This window comes from Petromyzon marinus, chromosome 38 (genome assembly GCF_048934315.1).
Source record: "Petromyzon marinus isolate PM22_M1 ecotype Great Lakes invasive population chromosome 38, UKy_Petmar_22M1.pri1.0, whole genome shotgun sequence".
Taxonomy (NCBI): Eukaryota; Metazoa; Chordata; class Hyperoartia; order Petromyzontiformes; family Petromyzontidae; genus Petromyzon; species Petromyzon marinus.
Window position 1 is genome coordinate 1,511,761 of NC_133704.1, and position 21,124 is coordinate 1,532,884.

At 46.0% G+C, this 21,124-nt stretch overlaps 1 protein-coding gene and 1 long non-coding RNA gene across 4 annotated transcripts; both read right to left on the reverse strand.

The window, feature by feature from the left end:
- Positions 1-4,827, reverse strand: ZNHIT3 (zinc finger HIT-type containing 3). Of its 2 annotated transcripts, none has more exons than XM_032967969.2 (5): positions 4,675-4,826; positions 3,971-4,002; positions 2,424-2,504; positions 1,481-1,552; positions 1-550 (listed from the first exon to the last, which is right to left on the reverse strand). In XM_032967969.2, the coding sequence occupies exons 1-5, from the start codon at positions 4,758-4,760 to the stop codon at positions 366-368; spliced, it is 456 nt and encodes a 151-aa protein (XP_032823860.1). In that variant the 5' UTR covers positions 4,761-4,826; the 3' UTR covers positions 1-365. The 2 variants fall into 2 exon arrangements, with proteins under 2 accessions (XP_032823860.1, XP_032823859.1); XM_032967968.2 differs by having other exon boundaries at positions 229-550; positions 1,481-1,555; positions 4,675-4,827.
- Positions 4,828-10,435: 5,608 nt separating this feature from the next.
- LOC142930357 (uncharacterized) lies at positions 10,436-21,037 on the reverse strand. Of its 2 annotated transcripts, none has more exons than XR_012946266.1 (4): positions 20,962-21,037; positions 12,859-13,172; positions 11,817-11,859; positions 10,436-10,795 (listed from the first exon to the last, which is right to left on the reverse strand). It is a non-coding gene; the product is annotated as an uncharacterized LOC142930357 (long non-coding RNA). The 2 variants fall into 2 exon arrangements; XR_012946267.1 differs by having other exon boundaries at positions 12,859-12,998; positions 20,962-21,028.
- Positions 21,038-21,124: the final 87 nt, after the last annotated feature.

Consider the following 21,124-nt stretch of genomic DNA (forward strand, 5'->3'; position numbering starts at 1 on the left):
ATGACTCGTTATAACGTTTTAGATAAAAACAAAACATCTGAACTGGCACACACATTCATTGGCAGATGTTGCAATACCACACTGCCTCCAAAGCATTAACTTCCATCTCTGAATAAACACCATCACAGTATTCTATGGACAGCGTTATGCTACATATTATAGGTACAGCCCTTTGTATTCACCCACTGCTGAGTGCAGGTTGTTGGCGGGGATTCTTTTACCACCGCAGAGATGGGAGCGGTAAAATCGGCTCGAGATGGCGACCACTTTGGGCATGTCTTCATCCAGCAGTGGAAAGACTACGGCCGGTGGCGATATCTCTTCTTTGCCGGAGTGCGTTGCGACGTCCGGAAACGCCGGTGGCGCTAGTCCTCCCGCTCGCCGTCCGCGGGCGCCACGACACTCAGGCACCGGTCGGCGAACTCGACGAAGAGCGGCTCCTGCATGGCGAGGCGCATCGCCGTCGCCTTGTCCTGCGCACTGTCGATCTCCACCAGAAGCGAGCGCAGGTGGGGGTTGTCCAGCAGTGCCCTCAGGGCAGCGCTCTCGTCTGCAGCGCACGCAAGTTTCACGCAACGCCGACCGGTGACGTGGTCGTCCCCATGCACCGCTTTGCCCGGCCAACGTACCGCCGCACAGAGATCTCGGCGAGCTGTGATGAGTGACGTCCCTGATAGACCTGGCACCACTTTTACCAACCTCAACTGCCCAGTGTGGTGAAGGATGGCCAAACAATACTGGTCAAACATAGGGAGGCTATTGTCCAGTAGCGGACTGACACTGTTGAGTATAACTACAGTAGATTATTGATTATCCGGCGGCTTTGGGAGGAAGGGAGTGCCGAATTTTCTAAAACTCCGGATAATCACATTATTCAAAATAGCTTTTTGCACATCCTTGCATTTCATGTTTTTAAGTGCTGTGTATGTTTTTAAAGTGTTTTTAAATTGTTTGCGATATGAAATTAGCATAAACATACCAATAGACAAAAATAAATACCCTACTGTAAAAGTTGCTGAATTTACTGTAGCTTACTTACCACTTCAATCTGGAAGACATTGCATGGGCTGAGGTGCTACGCTCTTGTTTCAACGACATGGTTATGTTTGACGATCGCTGGATTGATACGAATGCCGAATTACACACACATTTCACCAGACCGCACTGATGTTTTTGTTATTGCAGTTATTAGTCATGAAAAATGTATATATGTGCAGTATTTTCATTGTTTAAGTTATACGTAGTGTATAATGTAGTATATTTCACAGTAAAATCAAAGATAGCTACTTTTTTTGTCACGCACATGGTGTCGATCACTGGACTGGTACAACTTGTGGAGTGGTTTTGCCGGATCGGCCTGAGACCACCAGATGTTGGAAGCCGGATAATCGATGATTAACTATGTCAGTTAAAGACACGGTCATTTTCAATGGGGTCATAGGTGGAACCGGCAGTTTCAGCTGATGCACCAACGACTCACCTAGCAGACGCAATCTGGTTGGGGGCACTTGGTCAGAATCTTCATCTGCACCATCATAAGTATTGTTGTCCACTGCTGGTGGAAAAATAGCAACAATGTCAAACGTGATCAGCTATGACGCAATGTCAAATCAACAAGACAAGCAAGGTTGTTTTCGAGCCAGCGTGAATCGCAGATGGTTTATAACTTCATGCTTTCCAAAGCAACCGCCTGAAGCCTGCACAAGACCGCAGTTTGACTCAAGTCTGGGCCTCACAGATGAGCACTTAAAATAGACGCGCTGCTAAAATAAGGGTACAAATCGCACGTGAAACATCCTTCATTTAGTGTATGATAACTGATCGCGAACGACATGTGCCAAGACAGATCAGGAGCCAAGGGGGAATTTACGTAAGAGCTCCAGAATATTGGGAACAGTTGGTGGAAAGAGCAGCTTGTGGGGGTTATTTGACCATGTTTCACCACGCTTGTCACTATAGGTTGGTGAAAACGCAGGGCAAAGTTATTGTAGCATAGCACAGCACGATTGATGTTTGCTGCACTGCTCTCTGTCGAGAACTTACAGTTCCTGTTTCGTGTTTTATGCAAGGTGGTCGTCCATCCAAGCACTCTGCAGGTCAGTGATGGGTAACCTAAACTAGTGGCGCCACATGAGCAGCCCTCTTTCTCCTCAGCAGGCCACAAGCTTGACATCGTGCTTGTGCACTCATCATGACCCCACGCATCACTCTAGACACACTTAGACCAAGCCACCACAAGGGGCTCCACAGCACGCAGGTGGCCAACCACTGATCTAGGCTCGATACCGCTTCATTTCCGAGACGTGACACGGTCAGGTGCATTCTGGGTGATGTGGTCCAAGACAAACATGTTGCGATCATTCAAATGGTGAACGCGTAAATCAGGTGTGTCTGTGGGTGTGCGTTTGTTGTACACCACACACCCTTGTCGTGCCTTCTGTCAAGAGGGCTCCCAGCGGACGTGACGGCAGCAGTGTTGGGCTTTGGAGTGCAGTTGCTGCTCCCTGACGAGACAGCAGGGAACATGATGGGACCTCTCTTGCCAGCATCAAAATATAATCATTGGTTTTACCCTTTCTGGCAATAAAACAGGTGTTAAGATGTTAAAACACCAAACAGAAACCTTTTGGAAAGAATAATGTCTGCATTAACCACACATACCTGTGGTGAACGTGCAAACAAGAACATGCTATAGTAGTATATGATGCATCGTCTTTGAAACTGATTGGTCCACACCAGAGACAGCTCTTTTTAGAGCCTAGTCTCAAACGGTGTTAAACCAGAGAACGCCAAAAGGCGACCAGCACAAAGACAATGCCACTATCAGGGCGTTATAGCTCGGGGTGAGCAGCTACATCATGGGATCTTGCCGGTATCAAAATACCAGAACATGTTTTTGTATGCATGTTCACCACAGGTATGTGTGGTTAATGCAGACATGATTCTTTCCTAAAGGTTTCTGTTTGGCGTTTTAACATCTCAACACCTTGACTTAAAGCTTTCGTGACTGCAGGAATTCATATTCTTTGGGTTTTTCGGTAAAGTAACGTAGATAGGTTGAAATAAAATAACAAAAAACTATCTACGTGACTTTACCGAAAGACCCAAAGAATATCTTAACACCTGTTTTATTGACAGAAAGGGTAAGACCTATTCTTATACAGCAGAGGACGTTTGTCAAAACAGTCACGCACACCTCTGCTGCTACCACATTTACACAGTGGCAAACCATTAATGTAGTAATTTAATTCGTTTTTTGTGTGATCCACAGCTGGCAATGCATTTGTTTGTTAAACAACTGCCAGTTAACGTGTCTGTTAAAATTATTACTCACGCTTGTTTACAGTTAAGCCTCACAGGTTCTCAAGACTGTCAAGTTTCCCAGTAGGTGGCAATGTTGCATGTGTAAACACACCAATACAATGAAAAGTAATTTTAACTGCATATTTAAAACCACGGAACTAAATAATTAATATTCACCCCGTTGTTTATCCACTGCTGGATGATGACCTCCACATGATGTGGTAGTTGTTGGGGTTGACTGACCATACTTCACCACCACGCTGGTCAGTGTGGGATGAGGGGGAGGCCCAGGCCCAGTGCAGATACACCAAACTCAGATGGGATGGGTTTCACTGCTGCGTTGCGAACAATATTCAGGCTGCAGATTTCTGGTTTAATTGAATTGGCTGTTATACTTTTGGGTAGATTTTCCGACGTTCCAAATTTTGGCTTGATCCGAGTCCAGCCTGCACGTACCGCTGTGGCTTGTCTTTAATGCATATCTAATGGATGTCTCGACCTCTATACGCGTCTACGCGGGTTTACTATATGGCCCATAATTTGGGTTGCATGGCCACAACCGCACTGTGGGCTGTCTTTAATTTCCCACATTTTCTTATCGCATGCGCGCATGAACCGTGGTGAGCACGTGCTTGCTGAACGAACGGCGGTGTGCGTTGTGTTTTACCTTTGTGGACTTTATAGCACTCCACCGAACAGCTGCGGACAGAGACGTTCAAGTTGTAAGCTCATACAGCTGTCGCCATTCGCCACGTCAACACGGCGCTTGTGCCAGGCTAGGTGCACGCACACACGAAATATTCCCGCCCGATAGCCTTGAGGAAAGTGCTGTTGGCGAGCACCTTCGCAGGCCGGCACACCGACAACGGTGGTGCTACTAGAACTCCACGCAAGGCCGCCTTTGTACCAGGCACACTCGTTTAATGCTAAGTCGACCAAGTGGGAGACCCAGCGAGCGATAAATAATAGTTGCCGCTGTGAACCGAACTCGGGTCGCCGGGTTTCGCAGCGCAGTTCAGCGCTAACCACCGCGCCACCAATCCCCACACAGGTACAGTAACTACCCGGGCCACGTACAGTGTGGTCCAAATGTCTTGTGACACCGCCCCCACCCAATTAAATGACCCCTAACATTGTTTTATTTTTGCGTATTCATTTCTGTTGTCGTACCCCTACTAGTATCCCAAAACATTACGTTTTAGAGAATTAAATAGGGGTAGAGGAGGGGGGGGGGTCACAAGACATCTGGGACGACAACTGCACTACACGTGCTACGGTGTATCGGCAGGGCGCTCTGTGTTTCGTCACCGCGTGGTTATTATTAAACATTGTATACACGTAGCACGTACTACGATGGTGTACCGCACGTACTATGGGCTTTCGCACGCGGGACACTTGTACTTGCGAGGAGAGAGCGCGCACACGGCGCACACCGCTGCCTTTTTCATCGCCTCCATCGCTCGTTCCTCACCGCCACCTAACAGCAGCAGCAGCCAATCGCAGTCGAGCGGCTATGTCACGCGACCGAAGCGCGACCAATCGCGCGCGAGGACCCGCGGCCTCGGCCTAGCGCTGTAGCCCGCGCGGCCATCTTGGGTAGGGGGAGCCGGTCCCGCGTCACGTGACGGATCGAGGACGCTGCCACTGCATATTTCCTGGACTGTCCTTGTTTATTTAACAAATATAATTATTACGATTAGCAACATATTATTTATGCACGCAATAATATATGCATCAGAAACACGGGCATATATTTTGTTTCAACGTTGTATTCCATACCTGTCAACCCATACGGTTTAAGACGTCGGCTTTCGCGACAAATATCCATAATACAAATATTGACTTAAAGCTTCCGTGACTACAAGAATACATATTCTATGGGTCTATCGGTAAAGCCACGTGGATTATAAAAATAATAAAATTATATCTACATGGCTTTACCGAAAGACCCATAAAATATCCACAATACAGTTTTTGGGGGGGTTAAATCGCGTACTAGTAACTAATTGGCACGTTCTGTTTACGTGACAACCCTTACTAATGGGCTGTGTCGGGTGGTGGCGGGTTTAACGAGACACTTATAGTTACGCGATCGACCCACCAAAGAACCCCTATTACCCAAAATCTATTGTTTTTATTCTTAGCTCTTTCGGTAAAGTGACGTTGAAGGGAAACAAAAAATAAATAAATAAAACAATAAAAATTCTCACAACGTTTCGACCATAACACAAACGGTCGTCATCAGGTGTGAAAAAGGTGTGAAAAACCTGATGACGACCGTTTGTGTTATGGTCGAAACGTCGTGAGAATTTTTATTGTTTTATATATATTTTATTATTTTATTGTTTTCCTTCAACGTGACTTTACCGAAAGAGCTAAGAATACGTTCTACTTATATTCTTGGTTCTTTCGGTAAAATCACGTAGAAGGGAAACAATAACATAATAAAAATCTAAAACAATAAAATTATCACGACGTTTCGACTGCAACACAAGCAATCATCATCAGGTGTGAAAACCACAGCAAGAAAATGTGAAAAAAGCGGCGGTTTTTTTTTACATTAGCACCACAGAGAGCGATTTGGCAGTTATTCAGATGGACGAGTCCATCTATGTTCGGAAAAGAGGAGGGGGGAGACGAAAATAATGGATGCGGTCTGAAAGCCACCATAAGCGTGAACAATCAATTAAGACCTGAAATGGTTTATCAAATCCTTCCAATGATTGCTAAGCCAGAATCCATCTTCTTGGTTGAAATTGTCTCTGTGTTTGTATATTTGGATAGCCTCATGAACGAATCACTCATAGTGGCCAGATGGCTTGCAGAGAACCTCTGTCTTGGAGAAGTCAATGTCATGTAAGCCTACTGAATTATAACAGTGATCTGCCACGGCCGAGGTGTTGGTCCTACCGTGTTTAAGGTCTGCTTTGTGTTCACGATGCGATCCAAGACATGTCGTTTGGTTTCTCCAATGTAACTACTACCACAGAGGCAACTTAGTTTGTAGACGCCAGGGTACTGTATATCCAGAATCACATCTTTTACAGACGGAACCAGATCACGGATTTTATGTAATGTGTTGAATCGGACCTGGATCTTATGTTTATTCAAGATTTTGGAGATCTTTTTTGTGATCCCCGCAATGTAGGGTAAAGTGATGGTTTTAAATGGCTCCTCAAGAGGGTCCTTCTTCATGGTTGGAGTGATAGCTTTGCGGATTGTGTAGTCGGAGTAACCATTAGCCTTAAGAGCTTGGTGTACGTGCTTGAGTTCACTGGCTATGTGTTCCTGGTCGGATATGCATTGGGCTCTATGGTGCAGAGTCTTGATGAGGAATTTATTCTGGGATGGACGGTGGTGGGAATCCGTGACTCATTGAACCATCAGGTCTCTTTTTTATTAGGACATCCAAAAAAGATAGCTTGCCATCTTTTTCGACTTCCATGGTAATTCTGATGGCTGGGTGTATTATTTTATTGTTTCCCTTCTACGTGACTTTACCGAAAAAACCAAGAATATGAATCCCTGCAGTCACGAAAGCTTTAAATCAAAACGTTGTACTTAGTTAAATATATATTTTTTATATATATAAATGTTTTCTTCTACAACATCAGAGTGCAGCGCCACATTAAATACCCACTACAATTTGACAATAGTTTAAAGCGATTTGAAGCATGTTTTATTTTCAAAATGGAAATATGGTTTGGAGGGTGGGCAGAGCTTTGTGACGTCATATTTGAGGGGGGTCTGACTTTTTGTGACTTCGTGTGACGACGGGGGGGGGGGGGGGGGTCAAAAATCATCCAAAATCGCGTGACGTCATTTATGGACGGCCCCAAACGCCAAGCGACCAGCAAATAAATCAAAGCGTTCCTTGAAATGAGCAAGATTATACGAGCTTGGGGAAATAGCGTGGTTGAAACTAAACACTGGTAGGGTGAGTCCTCAACATGGGGGGGGGGGGAATCGATTATTGAAGGTCACGGGATTAGTAACCAAGCAGCTATAGATGAGGAGGCTGACCGTCGATGAGCAAGTGCTGAATCATCGATCACCCTGACTGCCACTTACAATGAATTATATCCGGTGCGTTGAGGTAGGGAACTTGGGTGTTCCTCTCCAGATATGACGACATTCTAACGTGGACTGAATTTGTGCTTTGTTTCGTGGTTATAATTGTTCAGTTAAAGAGGCTTTAAGCACAGACTCTTTAAGCCAGATTGTTGTGCCAAGCAGCGTAATGATGTTACAATGGATAACACCAATTAAATGGTCGAACTCTAGAATTACCAGTCCACTGAGATGCATTTGCAACTATTCTTTTTTGCAGCGTTACATTCGGTAAGAGAGATGAGAGCTATCGACAGTGACACCATCTCATAAACGAACTCTCCATATTGAGATACTGCTGCTCGGCAGTTAAGGCGAAACCAGAGGTCGAGTTAAGTTTTCCCAAAAGTGCTGAAATTAAGGATAAAGATTTACAATCCCAGTAATGTTCATGAACTTAACAGTCTTCTTTGGTTCTTTCGGTAAAGTCACGTAGAATGATAATAAAATAATAAATTGATAAAATAAAATAACACAATAATATTCTCACGACGTTTCGGCCACAACACAAGCGGCCTTCATCAGGTGAAGGGGGCGAGACTGTCTGGTAGGACAGCGCTGGAGTGAAAGAGCCACGTTCAGATACGGCCTTAAAGCTGTGTGAGAGGAACAAAGCGCCTTGACAAAGGAATTAGCATATAATTTAGCATTGAAATGGCTGAATGATTAGCTTGTGACTGGTCACAGAAATAGCTATGTTAAATCGAAATTGAACTTAACAGTCATGGCGCATATCAATGTTGTCGTGGGTTTGATCCCGACCCTGACGCCTGTGTATTTGGAGTTAGCGTGTCTCTCTCTCCCCGTGGTCGTGTGGGGTTTTCTCCAGGTCCTCCGGTTTTTCCCTCCACATTTGGAATCAACATCACCACGCGTTTCGAGCAGGGATGTTAAATACCCGGCCCCCCAAGCCCCTTCCTCCAGGCCCGCCACGTGTTTAAAAGTTTAAGACTTACTTATTGTTCGCATTCCTTTTTTATTTTAAGCTTCTATCTAAATTCAACCTGAATTTAAATCGGAAATTGAAACGGATTTGGCGCGACCTTCCGCAATAAAAGACTGCAAATCATATCTCTCCCCGCGCATTCTAAACCATCTCTCCATGCCTTCACATGGACATCCACCCTTCCCCACCCGGTTGACCCACTGTAATGTTTGCACGGACCCCCGCGTCCTCTCCACGGCCTCTTTATATGGGCGATAGACATCCGCGGACGTACCCCCCGCCCGCCCTCAACCACCTGTGTCCCTAGAAATCCGAGGAAGTTCCTCACGCGACTTCTATAGTCCTCGACTTACGAACGCGCTACGTTCCTGAGTCGATGTGTTCGTATCGCGGAACCCAATGTTTATTTGTAGAGTTATGAAATGTTTTGATACTGCCAAGGGAGGCCCCATGATGTCGCTGCTCAACCCGAGCTCTCCTGATAGTGGCATTGTCTTTGTGCTGTTCGCCTTTTGGCGTTCTCTGGTCTAACACTATTTGAGACTTGGCTCTGAAGAAAGCTGTCTCTGGTCTGGACCAGTTTCAAAGCCAATGCATCATATACTACCAAAGTATGTTTTTGTTTGCATGTTCACCACAAGTATTGTGGTTCATGCAGACATGATTCCTTGCAAAAGATTTATGTTGGGTATTTTAACATCTGAACACAATTTTTATTGCCAGAAAGGGTAAAGCCTATTCTTATATTTTGATACTGGCAAGGGAGGTCCCATGATCATATAGTTCAATAAAAAAAGGGAAGAATTGTCAAACTCATAAATAAGAAATATTTAAGTTACATGTAACACAGTCATATACTCTAGCAAACAAAACATAAAAGTGTCACGTGGAAAAAGTTATATTTTAACTTACCTCGAGTCAAACAATTTACTGTCATGGTGTAATATGCGAGTTGCTGAGACTCATTACACCTCGCGGAGGATCGCTCCGCCAAGCAAAATGGTTTCGCAGTTCGGTTCAAGAGTACGACCGGACATTCTCAAGTCGGGTGGTTAAAAAAAATATAGATCTTATGGCGGTTCGTTCGTAAGTGCAGATGGTTCCCAAATCGGACGTTCGTATCTCGCTGTCTGTACACGTAAGCTCTACTCATACGACTATCCTTAATCACTCCAGCAGCAAAATCCATCTCAATTAAAAATTCGAGCGTGGGAAAATAAATGTTTTTGAACTGTGATATAAGTCGCATAGCCTAATTGTTATCAAAGGAAGGTCAATAAAGGGTGTAGAGTTGTCCAAGTGGAGGAGTTCATGTTTATTTGCGCAGGCTAATGGAAAGCCAAGATCTGCGCACAGCAAATAAAGGTAGCAAGAGCCCAGTCACTTGTTCCAAACTTCGATGCAATAGTCCAAAGAGGTGTGAAGCATCAGGAAGCAAGCAGCCGCAGAACTGAAGAGCAATACAAATCATTGAATTGAATGTTTTTTGACATTACATGGGTTAAACTGAATTTAGCTACCCTTTTATACAGCCGATGTTCAGTCAATTCATGCCGTGTTATGCTTTTCATTTTCATAGCCCAAATGTGGCCCACGGGAGGGGCATTTAAATCCAAACTGGCCCGCTGTCCGATTGAGTGACATCCCCGGTTTAGAGTACGGTATTTTGTGCTATACATTTACACTTAAGCCACTTAGTTGAGCTATTTGTGGCCAGGTCGCTTCTAAAAAATAGGTCAGTCGGCTTTAGCTGGTAAAATAAAACGATTATTTTGTGGATTTATTTTGTATGCTTACTTTTCCGACACTTTGCACTCCTATTGTATTTTTGTATTGTTTGTTTTTACCTTCTGACCCACCTCTACCGACATCTGTAAAAAGGAGTTTTCAAAGCTCATCGGATTTCTCAATGGTAAATAAGGATTTTGAGTCAATGCATTTTTTGCAAAGCAGATTGTGTACCAAGGGAAGCAAACAGAAATGTCAAGAGGCCACTACAAGGCAGCATTATTGTTCAAGCCGTGATGCAAGCACGAGGGATACCGACTTTCAATTGTGACCACACACAAGAAAACGTAAGAATTTTAAGACTTTATTTTTTAAATAACGTGTAAACAATTACAGCAAAACACATTTAATTTAAACAACTCTTACGATATAACTTCCATGTTGCCCCTGGACACTGGTTGGCTGTTTTAGACAGTAGCCTGCTTTGATATGGGAAGTGTCCCTGAGTATTACAATAATTAACCAGATCAAGTTGTTTTTATTCAAGCATTAAATTGTATGTTATTTATTTTATAAATTGTGCGTTGAATATGCATAATTGTTCAATGCTACAGTAATAAAAAATATATATATCAAAGCCTGTGGCGTTCGGTTTCCCGAGGTGTAAGTGGTGGTGTCGTATCCTTGTCCATTCCTGGCCCACAAACTCTGTAAACAACATTTTTGAAGATAACGGAGGATAACAAAACACGATGCATAAAAAAGCAATTTCTCCCTATTTTTAAATAACAGAAGTTTAAACACGTGAAAAATGTCAATGTAAGTCTTTTTTAGTGAAAGTACGATGAGCTATGCAAGTCTTTTAAATGTGCTTTAATACATAACTAGTGTGTAAAACTTTCAAAACTGTAAAACTATTTGTAAAACGTACATGCTTAACCTAAGTACTGTATCTCCATTTAGATTAACGATTCTGAAAACCACAAGTGGGTAAAATTAAGCCATATTACAATCAAATCCTGCCTACCATTGATGCATGATGAGATGTCCCAGGTCTCTATGAAAAGTGAGCACGGTAATAAATTAGCATGTGCGTGGAGGGAAAAGTGTGAGGGTGCTTTGTGGTTAGTCGGGGATTTGTACCACTCAAGCGTTAACGTATGACCACCAATGAATTGGCGAGGGAGTAAGTGCTCTCGTGTAAAACGAGGCGTAATTCAAGACAGGTGAAGTAGGGGTTCCTCGCGAGGAAGTGCTGATGAGGACACAGGCGCCGCGATGGCTCAGATGGTCGTCTCCCCATGGCTTGGTGTATGTGCTCCAGCGCCACCCTGCGTTTTCCCTTATGTGGGACTAAAAAAGATGTATTGGTGTTCTCAATGTCTTTTTCTCTCTGATCTCTATCTGTTCTCGACATATCACTTCGCACAAGATCTCTCCTCTCTCTGGTCTCCCTGCGCTCACCTCGCTGCATCTCTAGCTCATCTGTATCCCAACAATTACAGCAAAAACAGGTTATACAGGTTATTATCACTTGTTTGTGCTCTATGGCTCCGAGCAAGTTATTCAATCTGGCCCTCAGTACACAAAGTTTTGTCTACCCCTAGTTTTACATCAACCACTTGGAGCTGTCTCTCATCTACAAACTTGACAGCCATGTTTTGTTGCTGGCCGATTGACATTTAGGGCCTTTGGGCCCAGTTTCCAAATGTTTAAAATTAGGGCAAACCTGGGGACGTCTCTCGAGTAGACGTTGCAAACAGCACCTTCACCTGCAGCACACACACACCACAGCGGTCACCTCCTTGAAATCCGTGCTCGTTCACGGGCGGTGACACGTCCCGTTTTCCGCTTGTTGCAGAGGTTCGTGGTTAGAACCCAGCGGCCACCCTGATTGTACAAGCATTCCCTCGTTATTTCGCGAGGGATAAGTTGAAGATGCTTGTGAATAGCAGATTTTGCGGATATTGACCTACGAATATCATACACGCAATTTCTGCAAATGCCTCTAAAGCTTCGAGAAGTTATCTTTCTCCATCTCTCTCATCTCTTTTTCATCACTTTCTTTCTCTCTCGATGCAATCATTCAGAGTTCCAGATGCAATTCGCAGATAGACATAATCGGGGATGGCAAGTTCATGAATAATGAGGGAATACTGTATTACTACGTATTATTACACGCCGTCGACCTCGCAGTGGACTTTAAAGATACCCTGATGTCATTAGCAAGAGTAGGTGATTGTGTGCAAGCATCTTCAGGAGGCGTTAAGTTCATCTCGTCATAGTTACACATTGATTGTTGTCATCGTCGGCACATTTAATTTTGTTCAGTCACTGGTGACTAAAATATAACACGTGTAATTGGTCAGTATTTGCATCGCTAATTTAATGAATAAAATTAACATTGCATGTAAAAATATTCAACCATGTCGCACGAATTGTGCTTTCCAACGGTAAGTGCTATTTTCTGGGGCAAACATGAATATTTATTGTAGATTTATAGTACCACTTGTGCTACTGGCACCAGGTCATGAAATTAACGCATTTCCACTACGAATTCTCACAGAAGAGTAAGTCCCGGTGGCTCGAAGAGGTCAGTTTGCCGAGTTGGCACCACTAAAATCCTAGGATAAAATCCAGGCTTCAGCCATCCGATTAATTATATACCGGGTTCTCGAGTGCAGTAAGTTGATGGTCTGATGGACCAGAAATGACTGCACACAAAAAGTGTCATAACAGAGGCCACCAGGCTCTGCGGTGGATGCCCTCACCTGTACCCCGAGCAGGGTGGCCCTGTGCAGCACTTGGCAGGCGATTTTGACAGCCTTTTGCGAGTCGAACTGCAGCACTGCCATGCCACCGGGCAAAATCTTCACCCGAAGCAGCAGCACTGGCTCCACCGCCATCACTGCTGTTGTTACGTGAGAGAACACCGCATGCACGGAGGTCCATGCGGGCAGGCCGCTTATCAGCTGCATGTGGCCACCGTTCAGGGAAGGCGCTGGCCTATCCATCAGCGCTGCCACGTCCCAATCTGGGTCGGCCCATTCCACATATATGGGGTGGCACCACAGCTGGAAGGACACTGTGGAATGGTGGCGCACAGACGGGAATATTTTTAATTTAGTTTTTTCTGACTGCGCCATCAGCACCACATAGATCACGAAATGAAGAATCTGTTCAAACTCTCGCAGAGCAGTGCCGCCACCGTGCTAAGAGAACGCCCCCCCCATAATTAGATATCACAGAACTACCTAAGATCTCTTCAAGTGACCTTTATTATGCACACACCATAATAATACTCTCGCACCAATATTATATAGACATGCACAACATAACAGAAATATGCCTCTCCTTTTACTCGACTGCCTTTGTCCTACTGTTCTTTACAACACCACTTTAAACGTATAGTTTTTAAATGTATGATTGTATAGCAAAACAAAGTTTAAACTTACTTTTTGCATAAATGAGCATTGAGGCAGAGTTTCATTACGTTTTAACAGCCCTGCAGAGCCAGTGGTAGAAATTCCACATTCCAATTATTGCAGGGACGAGTCTATCCATCGGACGACTCTTGATGGGCCAAGTAAACCTCCAACGAGGATTGGAATTCGCAGCCTTCCAATTGTGAGTGACCCGCTTAACTGCTGAGCCATCTGGATGATTTATTGAACAGGTATCCCTCGATTTACAGAAGGGAAGCATTTTTCAAAAACCACGTGCAAAAGGAAATTTCGTAAATCGGAATGGTTTTTCGCATTAATTTAATACTAACATTTTAGTGGTATTACACGAGGGGGTGGGTGGCCAGCACCACGCCCGACCGCCTTTGTCTTCCTAGTGGCAATGTTTACACACCACACCAGGTACTCATTTGAGGCTGAGTCGACCTAGGGGAGGCCCGGGACCAGGTTCAGATAATTGTCACTGGGTGTTGGCCGTGAGCTGAAATCGAACCCGTGTCGCCGGGTTCATAGCGCAGCGTGCTAACCGCTACACTACCGCTCCCCACAGACACACATGACACACACACTGACACACACACACTGACACACACACGGGGTACCCGCGCACCTACACACTCACACCCACAGACAACAACAACCGCCATTCGCCACGACGTGGCGGTGACGTCACCACGACGCTTGTGCCAGGCCATGTGCACCTTGAGGCCACGTGAAGTGTCGAACGCCCGCGGGCAGGTCATGGGGCAGACCCCGGTGCCACGGGTCGACTGACTGAGATGACTGAGATGACTGGCTGGTGCACCACCTGTGCCTCCTACTGTGCCAACCTGCTGTGCTTTAGCCACCCGGCGCTCCACTCGTTGTTGTGAGCGTCGCTCTTCCATGCGGGCTACATGACCCAGCCAACGCAGCCTTGCCTGCCGGAGGAGCTCACCGATGGGACCTTGCCCAGATCTTTCAAGGATTTGTGAGCTCCTCACACAATCCAGCCTGGTTAAACCCATGATGGATCGTAGGCAGGCTAGCCTAAATGTTTCTAACCGGTGAAGATGTTCCATTTGGGGGGTCCACGTTTCGCAAGCGTAGAGAAGGGAGGGAATGACCGTGGCCGAGAAGACCTGAAGCTTAGTGCGGAGCGACAGACCAGGTAGCTTCCACACAGCGTTACGCAAACGATGCAAAGATATTGCCGCTCGACTGATTCGGAGTGAGACCTCTGCTGTTAAACTGGAGCCGGTCACACACTCACTCCCAGCGTGAGGCCGACTCATTACATATCTTGGATGATCACTCCTCGGCACAAAATATTTCCACGGTTCAGTTTGTAATTGCGAGTTCACGTTTTAAGCCAAATGTTTTTTTTATATCTCATGGACGCTGGTTGTCAAGTACGAGTGTTCGTAAGTCGAGGACTGCATGCACATACATAATATACTGTACCCTACAGTACATTTATTTATGCGCTACGCAAAGTAGTTTGTGTACAGGGTAGGTGGAGAGAAAGGACGGATGATCCTGTCAGCGCCGTGTGGGTTGAGGCGATGCAAATCAGGCGGTATGAAGTAACGACGTATTTGCAAAACGACGTAAATCAGGGTATTACTGTACCTGGTATGGTGTGAAAACATAATTTAGGAAGACAAAGGTGGCTGGGCGTGGTGCCGGCCACCCACCCATGTCCCGTTTTGTTTGTTGTTGTAACTCTCCTACCCGCCCATACTATACATCATCTTCATAGCTCATCGGATTTCTCAAGGATAATTATTTAGATTTGTGGGCCATGTTGGCCTTAATAGATGCTCGCTAATAGCACTTTCCCAACAGTATATTATGTCTATAGGGGGATCTTTATCTTCGTGATAGCGGTAGTGAGTGGTGAGCACACCTGAGGTCACTTCGAACATCATCGATGGCGAATATGTGATCTGGTCCTGGGACTCCCTGAGAACAACTCAGGCGGGTCAATGGGAGCTGGCCGTGGTGCTGGTCACACCATCCCCTTGGGTATTCCAGTCTTAATAGGTACTGATGAGGATTGCTTGTGTTGCGATCGAAACGTCGTGATTTGTTTTATTTTATTTCTACCTACGTGACTTTACCGAAAGAACCAAAGAGTATTGATTCCTGCAGTCACGAAAGCTTCAAATCAAGATTAGGTACTAACAGCTCAGCTTGAAAAGGGTATACAGGGAGTGGGGGGGGGGCTTTATGTGCGTGCTATGCTCCCGTGGGTGCTGTTCAACACGAGTGCCCATGTACCCATGTGTGTGTCTCTGTGTGCACGCACGTGTGCATATGCGTGCACATTCGCGCGGGCAAGAGTCTCGGTGCGTCTCAGACACCGGGTGGCGGTCCGTACGTCCGCTGTCCGTTCTCCTGGGCCAGTTTGTACCCCGTGCGATTAACCAGCTCCTGCAGCGCATTCTCCTTAGAGTCATTGAGCGCTTTTAAAACCCTCAAAGTGGTGCTGGTTATTGGACCATGGCACGGGGACATCATCTAAGGGGGCAGGCAAATCAGTGCACAACAACGGTTGATGAATTCAAATGTTCAGGGCTCCCCTTTGCCCCTCTCTCTCTCTCTCGAGGTTGTTCTGCAACTTCCTTTATTCAGCGATAATTTTGTTCGCCCGAAACAGGAACACAAGTGTCGCTACGGCGGCCCTGGCTGTGCACAATGAAGCAGCCGCTTTTGCAGTTCTCGGGAGTGTGCAGAGCAAGAGTCGTGACTCTGGGCATCGGAGGGGGGGGGGGGGGTTCAGTAGCACACGAGTCGACTCAAGTTATCAGAGCGTACAGGCAAAAAACGCCATGCGTTTCTACACTTATTCGTGCTCATAAGCCTCCCGTTGTGTTGCACTGCACAATTCCCAAGAAAGGCACTTCACATTTGGCAGCATTATTAACATTAGACTATTGCATTGTAGAGAAAAAAATTCAGATTGACAATTGCTATTATAACAGTGCACACAGCACGTTGTTACCATAGCGGAAATGAACACAAGACCACTACGATTTCATCGTTAACAGTGTTTGGTAGTCGTTTTGACGTGTAGAGTTGTAATATTGCCATAAACGTCGCATAACTGAATTAGAATGCACGCAGTTGTGCAAGTGTGATGTAAAACTGTCGTCAATATCACCCGCGATCCAGAGCTGTCGCAGCTATTGTATGTATTTGTAAAAGGCCAAGCACTGGAGTAAGCGTCCGCAGGGTTATTTCATATTAGCCTCCCCCATTGAAGTCACGTGACGTGCTGCCCGCGCTGTACTGAAGTCACTTGACGTGCTGCCCGCGCTGTACTGAAGTCACGTGACGTGCTGCCCGCGCTGTACTGAAGTCACGTGACGTGCTGCCCGCGCTGTACTGAAGTCACGTGACGTGCTGCCCGCGCTGTACTTAAGTCACGTGACGTGCTGCCCGCGCTGTACTTAAGTCACGAGACGTGCTGCCCGCGCTGTACTTAAGTCACGTGACGTGCTGCCTGCGCTGTAGCTAATTTTACTCGGGGCCAATTCGTCGACTATTTTCTTTCTATTAAAGGCCAGTGTTATATATATTTCTCTATTTAAGACCAGTGTTATTGAAGACTGTGCACAATCTTTAGTAATGTTGTTGTGCACCATCGCCAACCCAGCAGTATCACGAAAGATTCGCAGCATTGAAGAACAAACGTGGCTGGATAAATTAAAATAAACCGTATTAAAGTTATTGCATTATTTCATGTAACCAATTCCCTGTAATCGTGACTGCCATGACGCTCTTGTGCCACCGCAAACGGTGGTGATAACCGCATCGGCCTTGGGTTCCACCGCTTCTAACCCAGTATTGACTCGCGGTAAATTATGGGCAAAGCACACCGCCCAGACCCTCCTCTCGCCTGCTTTGGCAGCCCGAAGTGTTAATCGTAATTCCACTTTTCCATGGCGGGAGTAAGATCGACAAGAAGCAATTTAATTCACACAAAGCGGCACAATTATACACTTCGCAGTGCATTCAAGATCATACTGTTCGCGGGATCTTTTAAATAAACATTCGACAAATATCAACACCCGGAGCCATCCATTGCAAGTTTGTTATAAATTTGCCAATATAATGAAAGGTATCCTCTCTTAACCACATTCAACATATTCAGATTTAATCTCTGCGAGCTTCCGCCCCCGCCCAACGCCCCCCCGCCCAACGCCCTCCAACTCCTCCCTCCCCCTACGGCCCAACTCCCCACCCCCAACTCCCCCCCCGCATAAAATGTAATCTATGAATTTCAGCATTGTATGTTCAACATAGATCGTGCTTAACAATGTAGATTTCACGGTATTCTCATCGACGACGCCACGGTGGCGAGACGTCTTTGGTAGAAGTGGGAATACCCACACACACGCCAGCCTAGCTCGAGAGGGGCGGCGGTGATGGGGAGTGGGGGAAAAACAAACCTCGCGAACTGCTTCAGCTGCCGCCCCGGGAGATCGAAATGAACCGGTTGAATAGTTTCACGGAGCCCGCCGTTTTCACCACCGAATTCGGAGTCGACAAACATCGCGCGTTGAGTAATTTGGCCGCTGTACATTTCCACGCGAGTAGCCACTTCGGTGAGCTATCATTCGTGGTCTAGCTTGCTTCTGAGCAATGTTTTCGCTGTCAGCCTTCATACTTACTTTAAAGTTTTTTAAAAGTTTAGTCGAGTTGGATGTGGATCCGGTCGCCGCGTATTTAAGTGGGCAGCCGTGGGGCTGTGGCGTGTGCGCTGCGAACCTGGCGGTCTGAGTTGTGATCCCGATCACGGCCAACACCAGTACTCACTCTACCGAGTTATCTCAAGTGGCCCTGGGATCCCCAGTCGACTCAACATTAAATGAGTGCCCAGGGCCGGATGAACGTTCTTGTGGGGCCTTGGGCCCTTCTGTTTTGTTGGCCTTCAATGGTCACCGTCGACAATTTGGCACTTTCGCTCGGCTTGATTCACGTGGACTTGGGCCAGCCGATAGAAAGGCGTTGTTAAATGCTGATTACGTTAATTATTATTGAGTCTGTGTCCTCATTCGACGGGGAGCGCGCTCTGTGCGGGAGATTTATTAATTCCATATTGAAAAAAACCGGTAAACTTAAAAAATAAGTGCAAAAATGTCAACTTTTTTTGTTTAATACGATTACATCGGATAACGCAGTTTTTAAAAGGATTTCGTTAGATGACCACGTTGCGAGCGCCATCTAACCTATATAACTTTCGTTTCAAATTAAAACGAGGCGCATCAATATATTAAAGTCAAGATATGTCGGTAAATTTTTAATCATACAAAAAAACCCGCAGTCAAATTCATTTTCGTAGGCCCCAGGGCCACGGTCTATCGGACAATACAGCCTTGTGGTCACACCTGGCGCAGAGACGAAGGCCGACGTTGTTGGGCTGCCAGTCGACCGCGTGCTACTCTACCCGTGTCGGTAAGGCGTGAATCGCAAACAGCACTTGGGTGCAATACTAAAACGTCGAGACACCCCATGAAGTCGTCCATCAGAGATGCACGCATTTATTATGGACACGTGAAATGTTGAGGCCCCCACCTAACCGATTGCCACACCTCACGAGCTGAAAGTGTGGCTACACTAGTTCAACAGGTGAAGCACGCTGAGCTCTAAAACGCCCTGGCAATCACATGATAGCTCAATGAAGTGGCTTATCACGTGGAAATGTATAGCAAGCACCCAAATATTCTAAACCTATGTTTTTAAATGAGGGAAAAACACGGAGAAAAATCCACGGGGGGAGAGACACGTAAACTCCAAATATACAGGATGCGTCAGGGATCAGGATCGAACCCACAAACCTGCATACAGGCGATGTAGTTAACGTCTCCTAGCCATCGTGATGTTGATGAGAGAGACGCAAACTCCAAATATACAGCAGGGATCAGGATCGAACCCACGAACCTCCTGCATACAGGCGATGTAGTTAACATCTCCTAGCCATCGTGATGTTGCACAAACCTCCTGCATACAGGCGAGGTAGTTAACATCTCCTAGCCATCGTGATGTTGATGAGAGACACGCAAACTCCAAATATACAGCAGGGGTCAGGATCGAACCCACGAACCTCCTGCATACAGGCGAGGTAGTTAACATCTAGCCATCGTGATGTTGATGAGAGAGACACGCAAACTCCAAATATACAGCAGGGATCAGGATCGAACCCACGAACCTCCTGCATACAGGCGATGTAGTTAACATCTCCTAGCCATCGTGATATTGCACAAACCTCCTGCATACAGGCGAGGTAGTTAACATCTCCTAGCCATCGTGATGTTGATGAGAGAGACACGCAAACTCCAAATATACAGCAGGGATCAGGATCGAACCCACGAACCTCCTGCATACAGGCGATGTAGTTAACATCTAGCCATCGTGATATTGCACAAACCTCCTGCATACAGGCGAGGTAGTTAACATCTCCTAGCCATCGTGATGTTGATGAGAGAGACACGCAAACTCCAAATATACAGCAGGGATCAGGATCGAACCCACGACCTCCTGCATACAGGCGATGTAGTTAACATCTCCTAGCCATCGTGATATTGCACAAACCTGCATACAGGCGAGGTAGTTAACATCTAGCCATCGTGATGTTGCACAAACCTGCATACAGGCGAGGTAGTTAACATCTCCTAGCCATCGTGATGTTGATGAGAGACGCAAACTCCAAATATACAGCAGGGGTCAGGATCGAACCCACAAACCTGCATACAGGCGATGTAGTTAACATATCCTAGCCATCGTGATGTTGCACAAACCTCCTACATACAGGCGATGTAGTTAACATCTCCTAGCCATCGTGATGTTGATGAGAGAGACACGCAAACTCCAAATATACAGCAGGGGTCAGGATCGAACCCACGAACCTCCTGCATACAGGCGATGTAGTTAACATCTAGCCATCGTGATTTTGCACAAACCTCCTGCATACAGGCGAGGTAGTTAACATCTAGCCATCGTGATGTTGATGAGAGAGACGCAAACTCCAAATATACAGCAGGGGTCAGGATCGAACCCACGAACCTCCTGCATACAGGCGAGGTAGTTAACATCTCCTAGCCATCGTGATGTTGCACAAACCTCCTGCATACAGGCGATGTAGTTAACATCTAGCCATCGTGATGTTGATGAGAGAGACACGCAAACTCCAAATATACAGCAGGGCCACGAACCTCCTGCATACCAGGCGATGTAGTTAACATCTAGCCACTGTAGAACTCATAGAACGCCAATTGTTTCGTGTCAACTCACATTACCAAATTTAACAAAAAAACTGACATCAGAATACAGTGTTGTTCAATTTAATATAAAAACGGGCAATAACAATAATATAATAAACACCCTAAACAGCGGGTTAATCATCGCCGTCGGCTCGTAACTTACGGGTTAATCGCCGTGTCGATTTATTCCCAAGAGGCCGGTTGATGGAGTAGCCCCATTGGTTGGTCCAGCATCATGTGACACGCGCCCTCTCTGTGATTGGCTAATTGCTGCCTGGTTGTCGATTCTGGCGCGGTCCGTTTGTTATCGCACGTTCACGCAACAG

What these genes read in the sequence shown, in the direction of transcription:
- ZNHIT3 (XM_032967968.2), bottom strand. Translation starts at nt 4,760, where the DNA reads ATGGAGGCGATGAAAAAGGCAGCGGTGTGCGCCGTGTGCGCGCTCTCT. An exon ending in CCCGCGTGCGAAAGCCCATA is followed by an intron (nt 4,003 to 4,674) that starts GTACGTGCGGTA and finishes CTCTGTCCGCAG; the next exon opens with CTGTTCGGTGGAGTGCTATA. An exon ending in GTGCTATAAAGTCCACAAAG is followed by an intron (nt 2,505 to 3,970) that starts GTAAAACACAAC and finishes CTGTCTCGTCAG; the next exon opens with GGAGCAGCAACTGCACTCCA.